General features: G+C 41.3%; 1 protein-coding gene across 1 annotated transcript in view; it reads right to left on the bottom strand.

Moving 5' to 3' along the window:
- WDR49 (WD repeat domain 49) overlaps positions 1 to 17,289 on the bottom strand; it is an 85,665-nt gene that overhangs the window by 1,793 nt on the left and 66,583 nt on the right. Inside the window, exons 13-19 of the mRNA XM_075937882.2 lie at positions 15,155 to 15,313; positions 14,089 to 14,276; positions 13,511 to 13,708; positions 10,926 to 11,122; positions 7,256 to 7,365; positions 6,591 to 6,737; positions 167 to 335 (exon numbers count right to left, since the gene is read on the bottom strand). Coding sequence (XP_075793997.2) covers positions 190 to 335; positions 6,591 to 6,737; positions 7,256 to 7,365; positions 10,926 to 11,122; positions 13,511 to 13,708; positions 14,089 to 14,276; positions 15,155 to 15,313 — 1,145 coding nt within the window. The 3' untranslated portion in view covers positions 167 to 189. The remainder of the gene's footprint in view (positions 1 to 166; positions 336 to 6,590; positions 6,738 to 7,255; positions 7,366 to 10,925; positions 11,123 to 13,510; positions 13,709 to 14,088; positions 14,277 to 15,154; positions 15,314 to 17,289) is intronic.

Genomic DNA, 17,289 nt, shown 5'->3' with positions numbered 1-17,289 from the left:
TACACACATTGACTCTCTGGTGGCAGGAAAAGGTCCTGTAAATACTGTGTAAGGAGCAGGTCTTAAGAAAATACCAAAAGATCTGACCCTAAAAATAAGGCTTACTCTGTTAAAAAGTTTGTGGTAAAGCCAGCTACATTCTAGATATGGCATTCTTTGCATTTACCTTCGTTGTAACAACAGGAAGGGTTATTTTTCTTTCAACTTTGCTTGCTTTTTATTTCTTTTTCTCTTGCCTTCATTGTACATTTGCTCACATAGTTGCCTTGCTTTTTGTTCACGATCCAGAATTTCTTTTGGGAACAGGCTATTCTCATCAAATACAGCTTTCAAGGCTATAAAACAGGAATGAAATGCACATCAAAATCAATCATGTTTGGTAAGATACACTGTTAAAAAGAAAGCCACTAGAGGGAGGAAAAACAGCAACAAAGCCAGAATAAATCAGCGAGAGCAATTCTGACTTTTTGCTGCCTGATTTGCTAAGAAAATACATTTTGCTCATCTTTCTTTGGCTTAATCTGAACATTAAGCATTTAGGTCCAGATTCTGCAAAGAATCTTGATCGGTGAAGTCCTGTGCCCATGTAGGGTGTGTCTACACAGCAAAGTAATTTCAGAATAACAGTAGTTGTTCCGAAATAACTATGAGAGCATCTACACAGCAATTCCATTATTTCAAAATAATTTTGAAATAACGGATGGCTTATTCCGACTTCTGTAAACCTCATTCTGCAAAGAATAATGTCTATTCCAAACTAGCTATTTCGAAAAAAGGCATGTGTAGACACTCCACTTTTGCTATTTCTGAATAGCCCCTCACCAGGGCCATTCTAAGTTACTCCTCCTGGGGCTCTAAATTGAGATAGCACGTCTACATTAGGGAAGCCTGCCTTGCACTAATTTTGAGGCTTCCCTGCAGTGTAGATGTGCTATTTCAGTAGAAGCTATTTCGGAATAACTATTCCAGAATAGCTTATTCCAAAATAATTTTGCAGTGTAGACATAGCCATAGTGTGCTCCTATGGAGCTCTTTCTAAGATCAGGACCTTAAAATTCCAGTCTATGTCCAAAGATGTGCAGCTATGAATCCTCTAATTGAGAAGGAGAAAGAATGAAAGTTGTTGTGGGTTTTTGTTTTTTTAAATCACTATTCTTTTCATTTATTTTAATCTCTTTACTGCTGTTAAGAGGTCATAAAAAGCTAAAATCAAATTATCCTCTTTTAAAGCCAAACAATTTAAACTGCTAGTTGATTGTCTGCATGACTGAGCAAATGTATCCTACAATCATGCATTTGGGCATGCGGCTGTCTGATCTTCCAGGATCGCTAGTTCAAGATCAAGAACCAAATTCTGCCCTCCGGGGAGTATCTGCACCTCCCATTAAAGTCAATCCAAATTCACAAATGAAACATTTACCAGTATTTACTGAATTGATACCCTAATGCCGGAGAACATCTCTTTGAGTAGCTCAGACACAGGCAGTATGCCTGCACTAGTCCTATGCTGTTACCCAGGTGATAGCTTGATCATTTTTAAGCTAATTAGTACATGTATCTGAACCACAGAGATTGTGGCTATGGCTTAATTACTATACTTAGATGTATGTTTACTTGCATTGTAACAAGCTTTATACATTGGGAGTAAGCAATATTCCCAAATGGCCATTAACAGTGCAGAGACCATAAAAAATAATCATAACTGCACTAAACTGATTGTGCACTGCTCATTACTGCCTAAGCAAGAAGCTGCATCCTTCATGCAGAGTAGGAGAGAAGCACACAGCTCAAGGAATTAAGTATATAGTTTTCATTGGTGCTGAATATCAGCAGCTTGCACTGACTTCATCTAGAGTCCTGGGGCCTGAAGTCAATGGGAATCTTTCTACTGACTTCAGTGCCCTTTGGACCAGATTCTTAATGGTGTAAAGAATTCAAATTTTAAATAATTTACCATATTGTGATATTAAACATAACAGAAAATCAGGGTAAATGGCTAAGTACATTATTTGTGCTTAATACCTAATTAATTTGTAATTTACTATTTGGCAAATTTCAGAAGGCATTAGAAGTTCTAAAATTGATCAGTGTATATTTAGAGTACACAATTAATTATATCTAGATGTGTGTCTGAGCATGAATAATATTGACTATGATTTGTTGTTATGCCTAGGGAAATAATTGGGCATTTAGGTCCTGGTCCAAAAGCCACTGAAGTCAATGTAAGTGTTTCCATTGGCTTCAATGGGCTTTAGAGCAGGACATCAAAAGAGCCAGGGTTAGCCTTGTAAGTGGGTCTGCAGCTGCAGCCCTTTGCATGTCTGCAAATTCCCTACCTCACAGAGGTTTTGTGAGGATAAATACACTTTTAGGTTGCAAGGTGATCCAATATGATAGTGGTGGAGGCTATATAAGTGCCTTGGATAGGCCAGGGGTGAGCAAAAGGGCCTCCACAGGCTGGATCTGGCCCACCAAGTGAGTTGATCTGGCCCACGGACGTCCTGCCGCTCCCCTGCTCCCAGGCCAATTAGGGCCTAGAGGCAGAGGGAGGTGCACAAAGTTTCCTCCACACTTCCAGGAGCATGCGGTGCTTTGAAGTGCTGCACGCTCCTGACAGAGCAGGAGGAAACTTCCTGTGCTCCCTCACCCCTAGGCCAATCAGAGCCTGGGTGTAGGGGGAGCGCGTGCAGTTTCCTCTGCCCTGCCCCTGCCCTGCAAAGCACTTAGAAGTGCTGCTCACTCCTGGAAGGGCGGGAGGAGACTTCATGTGCTCCCCTGCCCCCAGGCCCTGGTTGGCCGGTGGGTGAAGGAGCGCAGGAAGTCTCCTCCCACTGCCAGGGCATGGTGCTTAGTGGGAAGGGGAGGGAAGGGCTCCTCCAACCTCAGACCAATCATGGTCTGGGGGTGGGGAAGCCCAAAGCATCCTAGCCATGCTGCTTCCTTTGGAGACCCTGCCCCTTCCTTTTGAGACCCCACTTTTTTTGAAGTTGCCCCTGGCAAAAGAAGATTGCCCACCCCGGGACAGGCAGAATTCCCAGGATTTCAGTGGGATTCTGTACACACTCAATGGTGCGTTTGCACATAGACCTTGATTCAACAAGAAAATCAAGTACATGCTTAACTTAATGGGATTTCATCATGGCTACTAATGTGCTTAAAATTAGTCACATGCCTAAGTGTGTGCAGGATAAGGCCTAGCTACTGACATTTAAACAAAAAACTCTCATCTAAGCAGGGGATGGGCTGCCGGTAAGGTGTAGGCTCTGGGAAGGAGTTTGGGTGCAGGAGGTGTAGGTTGTAGGATGAAGTTTGGGGGGTAGAGGGGCTATTGGAAGTAGTTTTGGGGGTAGGGTGGGAGCTTGGGATGGGCAGGGAGTTGGGAAGCATGAGAGGATGTAGGGTGCAAACTCTGGGATGGAGCTTCAGTGCTGGTTCTGGGTTGGAATGGGGGTGGGGTGAGAATTGCAGGCTCTGGGAGGGAGTTTGGGCTGTTGCAGTGTGGGCTGGGGCAGGGCATGGGGGTACAGGAAGTGGTGCAAGTCATGGGCTGTGGGAAAAGTTTGGGGTAGAAAGGCCTGTGTGGGAGGGCAGCAACACTTAGAGTGGCTCCCATAAGTAACCCTCTGATAGCTTTCCCTAGGAGCGGGGGCTGAGGGATCATTGTGTACTGCTGCTCCTATTGGTTTTGGGGGAGTTTTTGGGAGGGGGCAACATGAGGAGATGCACACATACCCTGCCCAGGGACCAAGGGGACATTTCTGGAAAATCATGCCAGTCTAGACGTAGCCATTGGCAAAAAGCTACTTTTTCCTCTTTACCCTGTCAGTGGTAGTGGCCGACCCTTTTAAGTCCCCAGGGGAAACAGACCAGGGGAGGTACATGAGGCAGCACGTGCAACTGTGGGAGGAGACCTGATCATGATTTTTGGTGGAACCAGAATCCCGGCCCTAGGATAAGAATATTCCTGAAGCACAGACACCACAGGCCTATACATCCCTATACATGCCCCTGCCCATAACAACAAATTGACACAGACTTGCCTGTTCCAACAAGGGCCTATATTAAAGATCCATGTTTAGCTAATAGTTGTTTTTCCAGATTAGTGAAACTAGTGATTAGTGAGATACTGTCACTGTTTTACTATTAACTTTGATTTACTAAGAATTATGTTTGTGACATTTGATTGTTAGTTTCATAAGCTTTGTCTACCAATTTACACTTAATTCAATTCTTATTACCAATTGGAACTCTGTACTTTTTGTGATTTTATGCTATTTTGTTTAATAGAACTTATACATATAGAAGGGTAAAAACTGCTTCTTTATTCATTTAGCTATTGTGAATTTCAGTTGGATTAAGTAAAAAAGGTTGAAATCAGTCATACGTAAATATAACTCTAGTATTTCACACCTGAATCTTTCCCAGGAGCGAGCGAGAGAACATTGATAGGTGGGTAAACATACACTGAGAAAAAAGGATAATTCTGCCAACTGGAAACAAGCATCTGACAAGTAAATGAAGCTTCAAGATATAGATTACAGAAGCAATCTTTAAAATTAAAATGTAGACATTCAATGTCAACATTTGGCCTTGCTGAATCAGCAGCAAAGGCTTTCATTTAATTAGTCCTCTCTCCCCGACTCTCAATGCTTTCCTCATATTTCTCAGCTGACCCTTGCTATCTGGCTTACAAAAACCTGACAATGACTCACCTATAACCATAAATTATTGACATTCAAACAGCTCAATTTTGTAGCTAAGCTTTATCAAATAAATATTACAGTAATGTGTTCTACAAACGAACCCTAAATGTTACAGTAGCAGTGATGTTTCAACATGAGGATTTCTGGTGGACAGGCAAAAAAGGAGGAGCATTAGGGAACCATCAGGGAAAGTGCCAGAGAGAATGCAATCATAATAAAGGATCAAACAAGCCAATTTTCGTTATGGATCAAGACTTAAGCAGTTATAACAAACCTGGATAATAAAGTTAGCATGGTTTAATGTAGGAGGGAAAAGGGTAAGTTGGCAAGAGGTACAGACAACCCACTTGTATTTTAAAGTACAGTCCGACGTAATAGTTATTTTATTGAGGATCCATTTTGTGATTGTTTTGTAGGAATGCGTAAAGCACAGTGTAATGGCCCAAGGACACTCTGTAATGATAGAATATAGCGATAAATGTTTTCTCCAGCACCCTGTACACAACTGCACTTATTGTCTCACGATTTCCCTCCTTGTTTTATTGAATTTTTTTTTCTTGAGTGCTTCTGCTATTGCCAGCCATCTGCAGATTCAGACATTGAGCAGGAGAAGCTGACTGAAGAATTATCTCTTTCCTCCATTTCTTGAATGGAGCTATGTCAGAGATGGTATTGCTCCTCACGCTTGCCTAGACATCCTTCTGCCCCATCTGCCACCTCCTGTCGTTTTTTAATTGTCATTGAAAAAGAATCCAGTATATGCTAAGAAAGTGTCCCCAAAGGGGGATTCCTCAAAATACTGCCAGAAACATTCCACTTTATGGGGACACACATTTATCTCTCTCTCTTTCTCTCTCTCTGGAAGGTAGAGCCATGCGTGCATGGGTAGAGGCAAGCCCCCAGCCCCACTCCGCCACCAGAGGCCACACCCCTGCCTCCCACAGTCCTATGGGAGCCAAGCGCCCCCCCCCCCACACACACACACACTGTAGGGCAGGCCACCCATCTACCAGCAGGTCAGCCTTTCCTTCTATCAGTCCAGGAGCATAGTGGAAGGAGGGGAAGGGGAAGGGAAGAGCAGGCGGCACATGGTTCCAGCCACTTGCGGCCCTGACAGGACAATAGCAGAGAAGGAGGGTATGTGGCACACAGCTCCAGCCTCCCTCTGCCCGGGAACTGGCATTCAGGAGAAGGAAGGTGGGTGGCACACAGCCTCAGCCTTTCTTGGCCCTACTGGTGCGGAAGAGCATAGGGCAGACAGCTTGCAGGTCCAACAGAAGTACGTGGCATAGGGAAAATGGCGCACAGCCCCCGCCTTCCCCAGAGCACAGGGAGGGCTGTCTCTCCAGCCCCGGGGCATAGGCTATCCCCCTGACCCCAGCATTTCCAATCCAAGGAGGGCTAGCAGCACGCCTCCCTTCCCCTCCCATTCCAGCCTTGGCAGGGCTGAAGCCTAGACAACTCCTGGAGACTGGGTGGAGACATGCTGAAGGGAGGCAGAAGCTGGGCGTTGAGTGTGCCTAAAGGCCAGCCAGACAGTTTGGGAAGGCATTGCCTTCCCCTGCCTCTTATACTCACCACCTATACCTGTGCACATATGACATTTTGTATCTGCATCCACAAAAATGAGCTGTGGATATCCTCATTCGGATCCACATCCACGGATGAGTAAACCTGTGGACGTAATGCAGATATCCACAAATTTGCTGCACTCGATAAACATGATTGTATGTCCTGCTGCTGTGTTGAAGATCCTGGTCAGCAACTAAGCAATAAATCTCAGCTTTTTCATCTCATTCTCACACAGATGGTGCAAGCTATTGACCTTTATTTTTGCCTTTTTGTGCAGAAAGCTAGAGGAAACAAATATAATCAAGATCTACTTACTTTTAGAAAAAGAAGGGAACTTCAGATTTTCAGAGCACTGCTCCTCAGTCATTTCCCCAAAGTATTTGTCAGGGTTTAGAACAAAGTCAGGCTTGTTCATTTCAACCACCTTCTCAAGGGTTCCGATTTTTAATGATCTAAATGTGCCTTTAAATCAGCACGATTATTGAAAAAATAGAATTAATTCCATATAAAAGCCCAGTTATGTTTATAAGATAAGGTGTTTTTTCTTGTCTAGCTAAATATTACTCTACATTAGCACATGATAAAATGATATATTTATGTAGCACATCTCAACCAAATCAATGGTGACCCAACCTCCTTTATGTCCTATAAGCCAAAGTAGAGCTGCCTAACGTGTACCCACAAGAAATAAATATGCCCCCATCCACAAATCATGTAGCTCACTGAGTTCACTGAAAACTGGACCTATGTCTCCACCTAGATCCTTTCTACCGGACAGCAGGTTATATATGAGTGCAGGCATCTATTGTAAGGTGGCCCAAGGAAAAGACTAGAACCATTTTTAACTTGCTATCTGTAAAACAACTCTATTACCTTTGGTTCTGTTCAGGGTTTCTTCCCAGGAAAGACCCCATAAGATTCTGTACTTACAGATGCAGGATAACAACTACTGAGGTTATGTCGTCAAAATGGCTGTTTACCAAATGAGTTTTGCAAGGCCTTCCCATTGAAGAACTTATATTTCTTTCTTTTCTGGGTTTTGCTTTCTTTGTAATTTTTACCCAAGATCGTGTTTTCCCATGGACTGATCCTAGAAAAATAAAAGTGAAGTGGCATTTTTTGAGTAAAATTTAAATGCAAGAACAAAAGTGACAGGCATTTATTTTGTCTCCTCCTGCCATTTCTATTTTCATCCTTTGTCGAATATGTTTTCATGCATTCAAAGGGTTATACCTTTCTGTGTCCACATACATCTACACTGCACAGCTAACAAGCCGCCCATTATTTTGAAATAATTTTCAAAATAATGGGCACTCTATTTCAGCATCCCCATAAACCTCGTTCCACAAGGGTGATGGTATGTGTCGAAATAGCGCTTTATTTCAAAATTTGGCACTGTGTAGATGCACCAAATTTCTAAATAGCCTATTGCGAAATTCAATTGAAATAAGATACACAATTTGCATAGCGCAAATTGCATGTCTTATTTCAAGTTTAGGGTGCTGTGTAGAAACACCCATAGTGATTAAGTGTCAGAATACATAGAACATGTGTATAGCTCCACATGGCTCTTTGTGTCAGTAACCATATGCTACATGACTACATATTTTCTTATAGGGCCTAATTAGAAGTCTATTGAAATCAATAGAAAGGCTTCCATTGATTTCAATGGACTTAGGATTGGACCCATAATCATTTTTATTATTCATGTGTAAAATGATAAAATTATTCAAGTATAAGGCTGGATATTTAGTAAAAACAAAAACAAAAAAACCCATGAATGACTGCAAAAGTCCCTTTGTAGTGAATGAGACGTTTTCTTTCACTAAGAGCCTATGAGAGAAAGTGCTTTTAGGCCATTTTCCTAGGCTCCAATCCATCCTCATAGATGCCTTGTGACTATAACTGGGCAGATAAAGGTAAATCTGTTTTGTGATGGATTTAAAAATTTGGAACTCCTTTCCTCCGCCCCCAAGTTCTCTGAAAAAGGGAATTGGGTACCAGCTCTGGGACTGACACAGCTTTTCCCAGAGCTCTAGACCTGGAGCCCCATGCTGCTAAGAAATTAACTAGGCAAATGAGCTAGCAGGAAACTTGGCAGGCGGATGTTCACTGGAAACTTTAGCAAAAACCAAACCATCTCCATGAAATGATTTGATTCTGTCAAATCAGTAACTTTTGAGAAATGGGGCTTTGTTGGAATTTTTCGGACCAGCATTACTTTCCAGATTCATTATCATTCTGTTAATAAATAACAAATAGGATTATGAATCTACTACTTGAGCTACAACCTCATGCTAGTAAATCAGTGCTTTTTTTGTTTAAAAAAAAAAAAGGTTATGGTACTCCAGGGGAAAAGTTGTTGAGCTCTGACTGAAGGTGCTGATACTGCGTCTAGAGGTGCTGGTACTGCGTATTGGGCAGTACCATCACAAAAAAAGCACTAGATCTATAAAGAGAACATGCTGTAAAGGAGTGTTCCGATCCTTTTAATGCTTTGAGCCATATCAACATGCCCTAGTAGTAAGTACTAAAAGCCCCCACTTCCCATGCATCTGGTCTTGACTGAAGGAGTAACTGCTCCCAAGTCTACATACTAGTGAAATATTTACTAGAGTACACAAACGCTATTCTCCTTTCTTATACGCTTACAAATGGGTATTCGATTTGGAACAATTCCATCTCTTTTTCTTCAGATGCTTCTGAAAAAAGTCAAATTCATCTCAAGAGAAGTCTAATAAACCACCTGTTCTGCTCCAGGGTAGAAGTGTAATCTGGTGCTTCTCCAAGCACACATTCAGTATCTTTCTGAAAATAGCAGAATCTGCTTCAATACTGAGCCCAGAGATGTTGTTGGAGAGCATTTGACGATGTTTAAGTCAAGGCATGTGCTTATAATTATATTGCCATGGTTCAACTTGGAATAATCTTAGCAGGTTATTTTTTTTCCATTTTCTATGGACCTGTTGGGCATAGGAACTGATTCAGATGTCATTTACCACACAGTAAGGGTGTGTCTAAACTACACCCCTCTACCAACAGAGGGATGTAGATTAGGCACATCTCTATTGCAAATGAAGTGGGGATTTAAATATCCCGCGCTTCATTTGAATAGAAATGGCCGCCGCTTTTTGCTGATGCAGCACTTTGCTGGCAAAAAGTGGCAGTCTAGATGGGGATCGGTCGACAAGGAAAGCCTTTTCCGACCGATTCTGTAAACCTCGTTGCACGAGGCATAAGGGATATTTACCACAGTAAATAGTTACCACTTGTTCTTTAATCCTTAAGAATGTACCACTATGTTCTGAACAATCTTATCTGCCACTAAAATGCTGTTAATTTTAATTCATTTTGCTCATACTTTATTGACATTATGTGACATTTTTAATAATATCATGGAAGAATATAACCTTTTAAAATCTTTTATAAATGTAAATCTTTTCTGCTATTACATTACAGAAGTTATTCAAGCCAAAGAAGGACTTGTGTATAGTTTAATTTTACTGCTCTTATGCCTTAACACAATCCATGTTATAAATGTCATTAAAGATTTAAATGTTTAGGCATACACTGTATTTTCTCAGAGAGAGGCACGTAACTACTTGAGCATTAAGAACAAATATAAACCCTCCTAATGGGAGGTAATAAATTGCACGTTTATTATGGTTATGACAGAAGAACAGTGTAGTCTAAAAATATATCACAAAAGTAGCATATAGTTTGCCAAGAAGTAATCCAGATACAGAGAATTTTAAAATGCTTAAGCAAGCTGACACATAGCACACTACAGCTCATTTTAGGAAAGGAGCGTGACCGGGGATGCTGACAAGGGTTGAGGAATAGGGGCAGCTGCCTTGGGGCCCAGCGATTTGAAAGGGACCAGGGCTCTGGTCCACTGTCCCTGCTACCTTGGCAACAAGCAGAGCCCCAGATCATTTTAATTGCCACTGGAGCCCCCAGTAGTGCATGGTCTGCAGTGTTGAAGGGCTGGCTGGGGAGGCCCCAGCCTCACCTCTTCTGCCGAAGGCCCCACCTTGACTTGGACTCAGGACACCTGAATTTTGCTCTCAGCTCTTCCACTGGCCTGCTGTGACAGTTCCCTCTCTGTTCAGTTATAATGTATATAAAACAGCAACAGAAAGGGGGAAATAGAAAGTAAAATCAAATTTAACCCCTTCATAAGGCATTCTGAGATCTACTGATGAACAGAAAGAGCTAGGTGGCATTATAGCACAGGGATAGTGTGGCACTGCACTGTCTCATGGGATGTTACACCCAGAATTCTGTGCAGAAACATTGCTGCTCTGTCCCTTCAAAGGTACCTGATTTTCTGACTGAAAATGAACTTTTTGGGGGCAAAATTATCATTTTCTGTGGAAAAATGTCCATTGATTTTCCATCAGGCAACAAACCACAGTGAAACATTTCAATTTTAGGAATGTAGAAACGTTTCATTTTGATAAAAAATGAAGAAATGAAACATTTCAAAAATTCCAAATAAAAATTGTTTGCCATTTTTGTTCACAATAAATAAAGACATGAATACATCCAAAAATCAATTTATTTTGTTTCAGTTTGGAATGAAAATAAATATATTTAAAAATATGCCAAAAGCTACCTTTGCAAGCCCTCTTTTGATAAATGACTTACATGTTTACAGATTCCTCATTGCCTTCCATAACTAGTTTCACTTGTTCTGGAGAGTTAGGAGATGGCTCTACTTCAAGAGCGGGGGCTTCTTTTTTCTTTAAAATGTCAACCTTTTCTTCCCTTTGACTCATATTTTTGTCTTGATTTTGCTCTCCTTTAGGATGTGAAGAAGCATTTTCAATTTGCCAGTGTTTTTCCTAATAAAGTTAAGCAGAAAGTATTTTAAAGTCATTCAGGGCTAAAATATTTCTTTTTATATTTTAACCCCCTTTCATATACAAGTACCCTCAGATGCAAAGTTTTAACACAGCTATTGGTTTTCATAATTTTCCTACACACATACATAAGCAACTAGTCTTCTGGACCCAGATCCATATTATTTACATTATAATAGCCCGTAGAGGCTACACCCAAGACTCCCATTGTGCGAGGCACTGTAAAACACAGAGATATACACAAGACTCTGCCTTGAAAAACTAATAATTTCAGCAAGTTCAGCAATATTTCTCCCCCCCCTCAAAAATTATAATTTAGGGTACGTCTAGACTACATGCCTCTGTAGCCAGAGGCATGTAGATTAGGCTACCCGACATAGTAAAATGAAGAGTCGATTTAAATAATCGCCGCTTCATTTAAATTTACATGGCTGCCGTGCTGAGCCAACAAACAGCTGATCAGCTGTTTATCGGCTCAGCGCAATAGTCTGGACGCGCGGGTGTCGACATCAAAGGTATTTGTCGACCACCCAGGTACACCTCCTGGCAGCCATGTAAATTTAAATGAAGCGGCGATTATTTAAATTGCTGCTTCATTTTACTATGTCGGGTAGCCTAATCTACATGCCTCTGGCGACAGAGGCATATAGTCTAGACGTACCCTTAGTTTCTTATGAGAATAATGTTTACTTGGATTAAATTTTTCACATTACTGATCAGAAAAATTGAAGATACTGTACTTATTTCAACATATCAGATAGTTTTCTGTTTCAGCATTTCTGATTTTAAACTTTTCCAGAATTATTAATTTTACAAAACTTTCTGATATTTTGACTATATGTTTGACATTAAAAATACTACACATTTCTGTTTAGTTTGTCAGTGGAAGTGTTTGGGAAATAGATGTATCCCCTTTAAGTAGTGACAGACCAAATTACTATGATGGGGTGGATAAACCCCATACTGTAGAGTTAAGGACGCAGGAACAAATGTGGTCGGAAGCCCCATTCAACCAGGCCTGCTCCAATTTGAGAAGGGACTCAAAAGGGAGTGTCTTCAGCACTAAAGGGTGCCAGGCAGAGAGAGGCAGAGCTGCACTCACTACTGCAGAGGGACTATACCATGAAGGCCTCCTCATGGGGATGTCTACTGAAGGGAGCTGGGAATCACTAACCTGCTGAGATGCCCAGATTGCCAAGGACAGCCACCTGCCATGATGCAACCTGATGTTGAGGGCAGAGCAGTAGAGGAGGCCCGGGGAAGAATGTTTACTGGATCATGAGTAGCAGAATCCTGCTTTACAATGCTCAAGGGGACCGTAGCTGGGAAACCCAGTGAAGTGGAAAGACTCTGGTTTTCCTTACCCCTTTATAATTAGGTAGACTGTTACCCTTACACCTCACCCCACTCATAGTGACTAAATGTGATCTGTTATTAAATCATTATTTATTAATACAGCTATGGTGGTTTCACAATGATCCATTTGCTCTTCTTAGAAAACATGTCTCCATGATTCAGATATTATCAACAGGAGCAGAAACATGGCTTCAGGAGTGGTAGAAGGAATGGAAAAGTAAGTGGTGACTACAGCTGGACACTAAATAGTTTTCTTGCCCCACAAAAGTTTTCCAAATGAGGCAGAACAGGGACTTGAACCTCCCTAACCATTTTTTCTCTGGCCCATTGATACAAAGTTGTGTTCCATCAAGACTGAAGAGGTTGAGAGAAGCCTAAACTAAAATAGCCAGTAGACTGTGTTTTAAGACAGTCACCTGAGCTGTGCAGACCCTATTTCAAATCCCAACCCTGAATCAGTTTTTGGAAAAAGGGGAATATTCTTCTCCTTTATATTGACTAGAGGTTCCACCCCAAACTTAAGAAGCCTTCTCAACAAAAGTTGTATAAAAAACAACACATTTCCATTAAATAACAATGAGGCGTCCTTGTTTTATCATTTTCCAACTAAACAAACATTTTGTCAGGAAACTCCTGACCAACTCCAGTAGTGACTTAGTCTTTGCCCAAAACTTGAGTGAGACTGACACCAACCATTTTGAACTTAAGTAAAAAGTGTGGTAGCCACATGTATGTTTTCATTTGGATTCTGTTTTCCCAGCCAAGAATTCAAGTAGAAATGCCAAAATCTAAAGCGAAAATCTGTTCAAGATATTTCCACTATGTCATTCATGTACAGAATAGCAAACATAGTTAAACTGGATGGCCGATTTCCCCAGGACTTATCTGGCAGTAGAGAAACTGATGTGAAGGACCAGCAGCAAAATAATGAATTAAAACATCAACATCCTGGAAGTGAAGCATGCTGGGTCAGCCAGCGCTACCCATAATAGTTGCTGAGAGGAATATTTCTACCTGACCAAATGTTCCAATTGTTGTACCATGCATATCACTAAGAACAACACGGCAGTCTAAAGAGGAGGAGAGGATGAGTAGGCAACTGCTTCGCATACATGTCTCCAGAGAAGTAACACAGTCATCATGTGGCTGAAACGATCTTATCAGAGTAGGTGGTTGGGTTACTTTGCTCTCACTGGAACTGAGGCAGTAGTCCTGGTAAAAAGAAAATGGTGGTTATCTGAGGAAGGGGGGTATTTATTTTGGAAATGGGAATCAATGGACAGGCAAACCCTACCCTTGAGAGAATGATGGAGACAAATCTCAAGATTTTCTTCTTCTTGGGTTTTAAAGAACAATGTGATACTTCTGCCAGTCAGAAGTATTAGGTGCATGGCAATAGGCACCAGAGGTTCTAATCCAGCACCAAATGAAAGAATCTCACTGACTTCAGTGGATATTTTGGGTCCAAGTTTGAAAATGTTTATCAATCTTTTTCCTTGCTAAAAAACAGGTAAAACCCAACTCAGATGCATTTATCCAAACCAACTGGGAACATGAGAAATACAAAGAGAGAGTCAAATCTTTTATTGTACCTGTATATACCATATTTTCATCCATCCAGCTATATCCCCCGTTATGAGGTATTGACTCATTTTATCAATGGTCATGATAATGGATCCAACTCCGCTGTGGGCTTCAAACTGGGCTATGAGCTGGCTTTTAAAAGTATTCCAAAACCTAACATAGCCTGCACCTCCACATGACACTAAGTTTGCTCCACCTATAAATACAGAAATATGGCTGAATAAGCAGCAAAAATCATCAGCTTTCTTATATATAATATTTTAAGGGTGAGGATAACTGGTTAACCAGTTAACCAGTTACATCTCTAATAAACATTTGAGGGATGCAGTTCAGAGCAATACCAACAAAACAGAGTCTAATGCTAAAAAATGTTCCCTAGGGACCTGTTTTTAATCTTCTTCGTGTATATTGTGATACACTGAAATCTTTATGTAACTGATTTTCTTTATGGGTATGAAAGGAACCCTGGTCATTCAATTTGTAGATACAGAACAAATCCTAAGGAGCCATTTTAACAGCAGATTTTCCAATCATTGCAGGTGAATCTGCAGATGCTTTCCAGTTTGCTTTGCAAATACATGATGTTGACTCAGAAAACGCCTGTTAAAGCAGGCATAAAGAAATTATATTTTACATTCTCAAAGGCAGAGCTGCATATACCATTATAGAACCAAATTCTGCCATGACTTACATCTTGTGCAAGCTCATTGACTTAAGTGGAACTGCAGGAGGTATAAATCAATGCACAATTTGGATCTCTGTGTGTAGCCAGACTTCAGATACAAATGAGTTCAGCTGGGATATTTAAAATTAACATCAATGTGAGTTTTGGGGCAATCAAATCAAATGACAATGAGAATGGATGCAAAACAAAAGATTATTGTTTGAAAAGCATTCTAACATTGTATAGGAGAAGTACTGTAAGGTCATTATTAGGGGGCAAGAAGAAAAAGAAACTGTGAAACCGATAATAAATTATCACTATTAATAATGAGCTCTTCCAAGTACTGTTGTTCAATATAGGCAAAGTAAGCATAGCCAAGATTCTAGTGTGTAGAAATTACTTTAAGGTACCTGTCACTGAAGTATTCTTTCTAGCTTCTAGGAACAAAAGCTTGGTAATAGCATTGTTGCACTCAGTGTCAGAATCATAGAAGTCAGCTACAGACATTGTATGTCTTATAGAGGATGTTCTTCCAGCAGAACTAAGCGGCTGTTGTAGTACCAGAGTATCTGTAAAAGGCATTCCTTATTATCTCTCTCTCTATATATATATATATTTAAAAAAAATCCTATGGGATGACAAAATGATGTCATCATGTCACTCTGCATCGCACCTGACTCCTCCCTCCCTCCCCTTTCCCCAGTGATTGTGAGCTGGAGCTGCCATGCCACAGCCTCACCCTTCCCCAGCAGGTGGGGGGAGAGCATGGGGCCTGGCAAGGCCTCGGCCTGGCACCCCTTCCCCACCGGCAGCCAGAGGGAGAATGGGGGACCAGGCAAAGATTGCAGGGCCTGGCAAGGCCTTGGGCCAGCCCCTGTCCCCACTCTGGCAGCCACAGGGAGCACGCAGGGTCTGGCAAGGCCTTGGCCTGGCCCCGCTCTGCCCAGTGGTCATGGGAAAAGAGCCAGAGATGGTGTGGCGGGGGGAGGGGAGGGAGGAAAAAGGGTATAGCCAGGGCTGGCTGATCTTCCGCCCTGCCCAACAGCCAGGAGCAGGGAGGGGGCAGGCCAGGGCTACTACGACTCAGCCTGGCCCTCCACGGCTGGGGGGAAAGCAGGGCTGCCTACCCCCAGAGAAGGGGGTTGGCAAGCATAGCAAGCAGGGGCCAGCTGCCTACTAGGCAATAATAGGAGTTTGTGTTTATCAGTAGACATCTCAAAAACACTTGGCATCTGATTTTTTCCAAGTTTTTTTATGTTATTTTATTAATTCAAGCTGAACCTTCAGGATGTTCATGCTATTAAAACTATTAATATGAGACAAATTCTGCCACATTTACTCTTGGTAAACCACATCTTACTTTGGGAGTTCAATAGTACTATTTTGCAGAATAAGGTATTACTCAGCAGTGACCTCTTTAAGGAACACAAAATAAATTGACTAGCTCATTTTCTATTGCCAGCAGTTGGATCAATGAGTTGCATGCATAGCCTGTATGATGAATAAAGGCCTATCTGAACAGAAGTTTTCCCCAGTTATGGGGGCCAGATCTTCAGAAAGTATAAAAAATGACATAGCTCTATTAAGTCAGTGCAGATGTGCCAATTTACACTGAGCATCTGACACATGATCCCTGCAGAATGGTTTACTGAACAGCAGGACCATCAAGAGTCACTTAGTTGTAATATGAGACACATTGTCTGGACCAGATCATCAGCTGATTACAGTCAGTGTGGTTCAATGCAGCTATGTCAATTTACATCAGTTTAAGATCTGCTTCTCTGAGATTTCAACCCTGTAAGGACCATGAAGCTCTTATAGTTCCTTTGGCATATCTTCTGTAATCACAATATTTTAAGCATTCTGCAGTGTCTTGCTCATTATAAAGTAACAATCCACTGGCTATGTCTTTCCTATGTCCCTGCTGAACCGTGTATGTGCAACTGAGAAATAAATTTCAAGACAGGATATATATTATATTTATTCCCCTGCAAAACTTGGAAGAAACATTAAGAACATCTAAGTAAGAACTATAGAAAGTATTTATTTGCCAAGCCATTTTCCTTATGCTCAGATGTGTGTTATCATAAAATGTACTTCAGGCTAAATTGTGGAATAATTATAGATTTCCAACTGGCACGACATTTAATATATGTTATGCCACTAGTCTGTGCAAACTGTCAACCCAGTGAAGTTTTCAGGTTTTGAGCAGTCTCAAGGGCAGAAGCCTCCACAAGGTTCAGTTGATATTATTTATTATCCGACACTGAACAAGGCAAAAATTAAGGAAATGCTCCCTGGTGAAGGTAATATAGAAGTGCTTATGTCGATCTGTGACAATAAACAAAAGTAATAGCTTTGAGAGGTAAATAGAATAAATGAATGTGTATAAGGCAAGCACAACCTCCAGGCTGCTTTCTGTCACTCTGACAAGACAAGGGTATAAATAATTCCCCTAATCTCCACTCAATTATCAGCAATTTAGTGACACACTTAATATTATATACAGAGGCAAACAATATGTATGCTTTGCCTAGAGCTTGAA

The sequence above is a fragment of the Pelodiscus sinensis genome, chromosome 10 (assembly GCF_052426305.1).
Source record: "Pelodiscus sinensis isolate ZL-2025 chromosome 10, ASM5242630v1, whole genome shotgun sequence".
In the NCBI taxonomy this organism is placed as follows: Eukaryota; Metazoa; Chordata; order Testudines; family Trionychidae; genus Pelodiscus; species Pelodiscus sinensis.
Note: the sequence above shows the minus strand (reverse complement) of the source record. Positions and strands in the feature narration are given on the sequence as shown.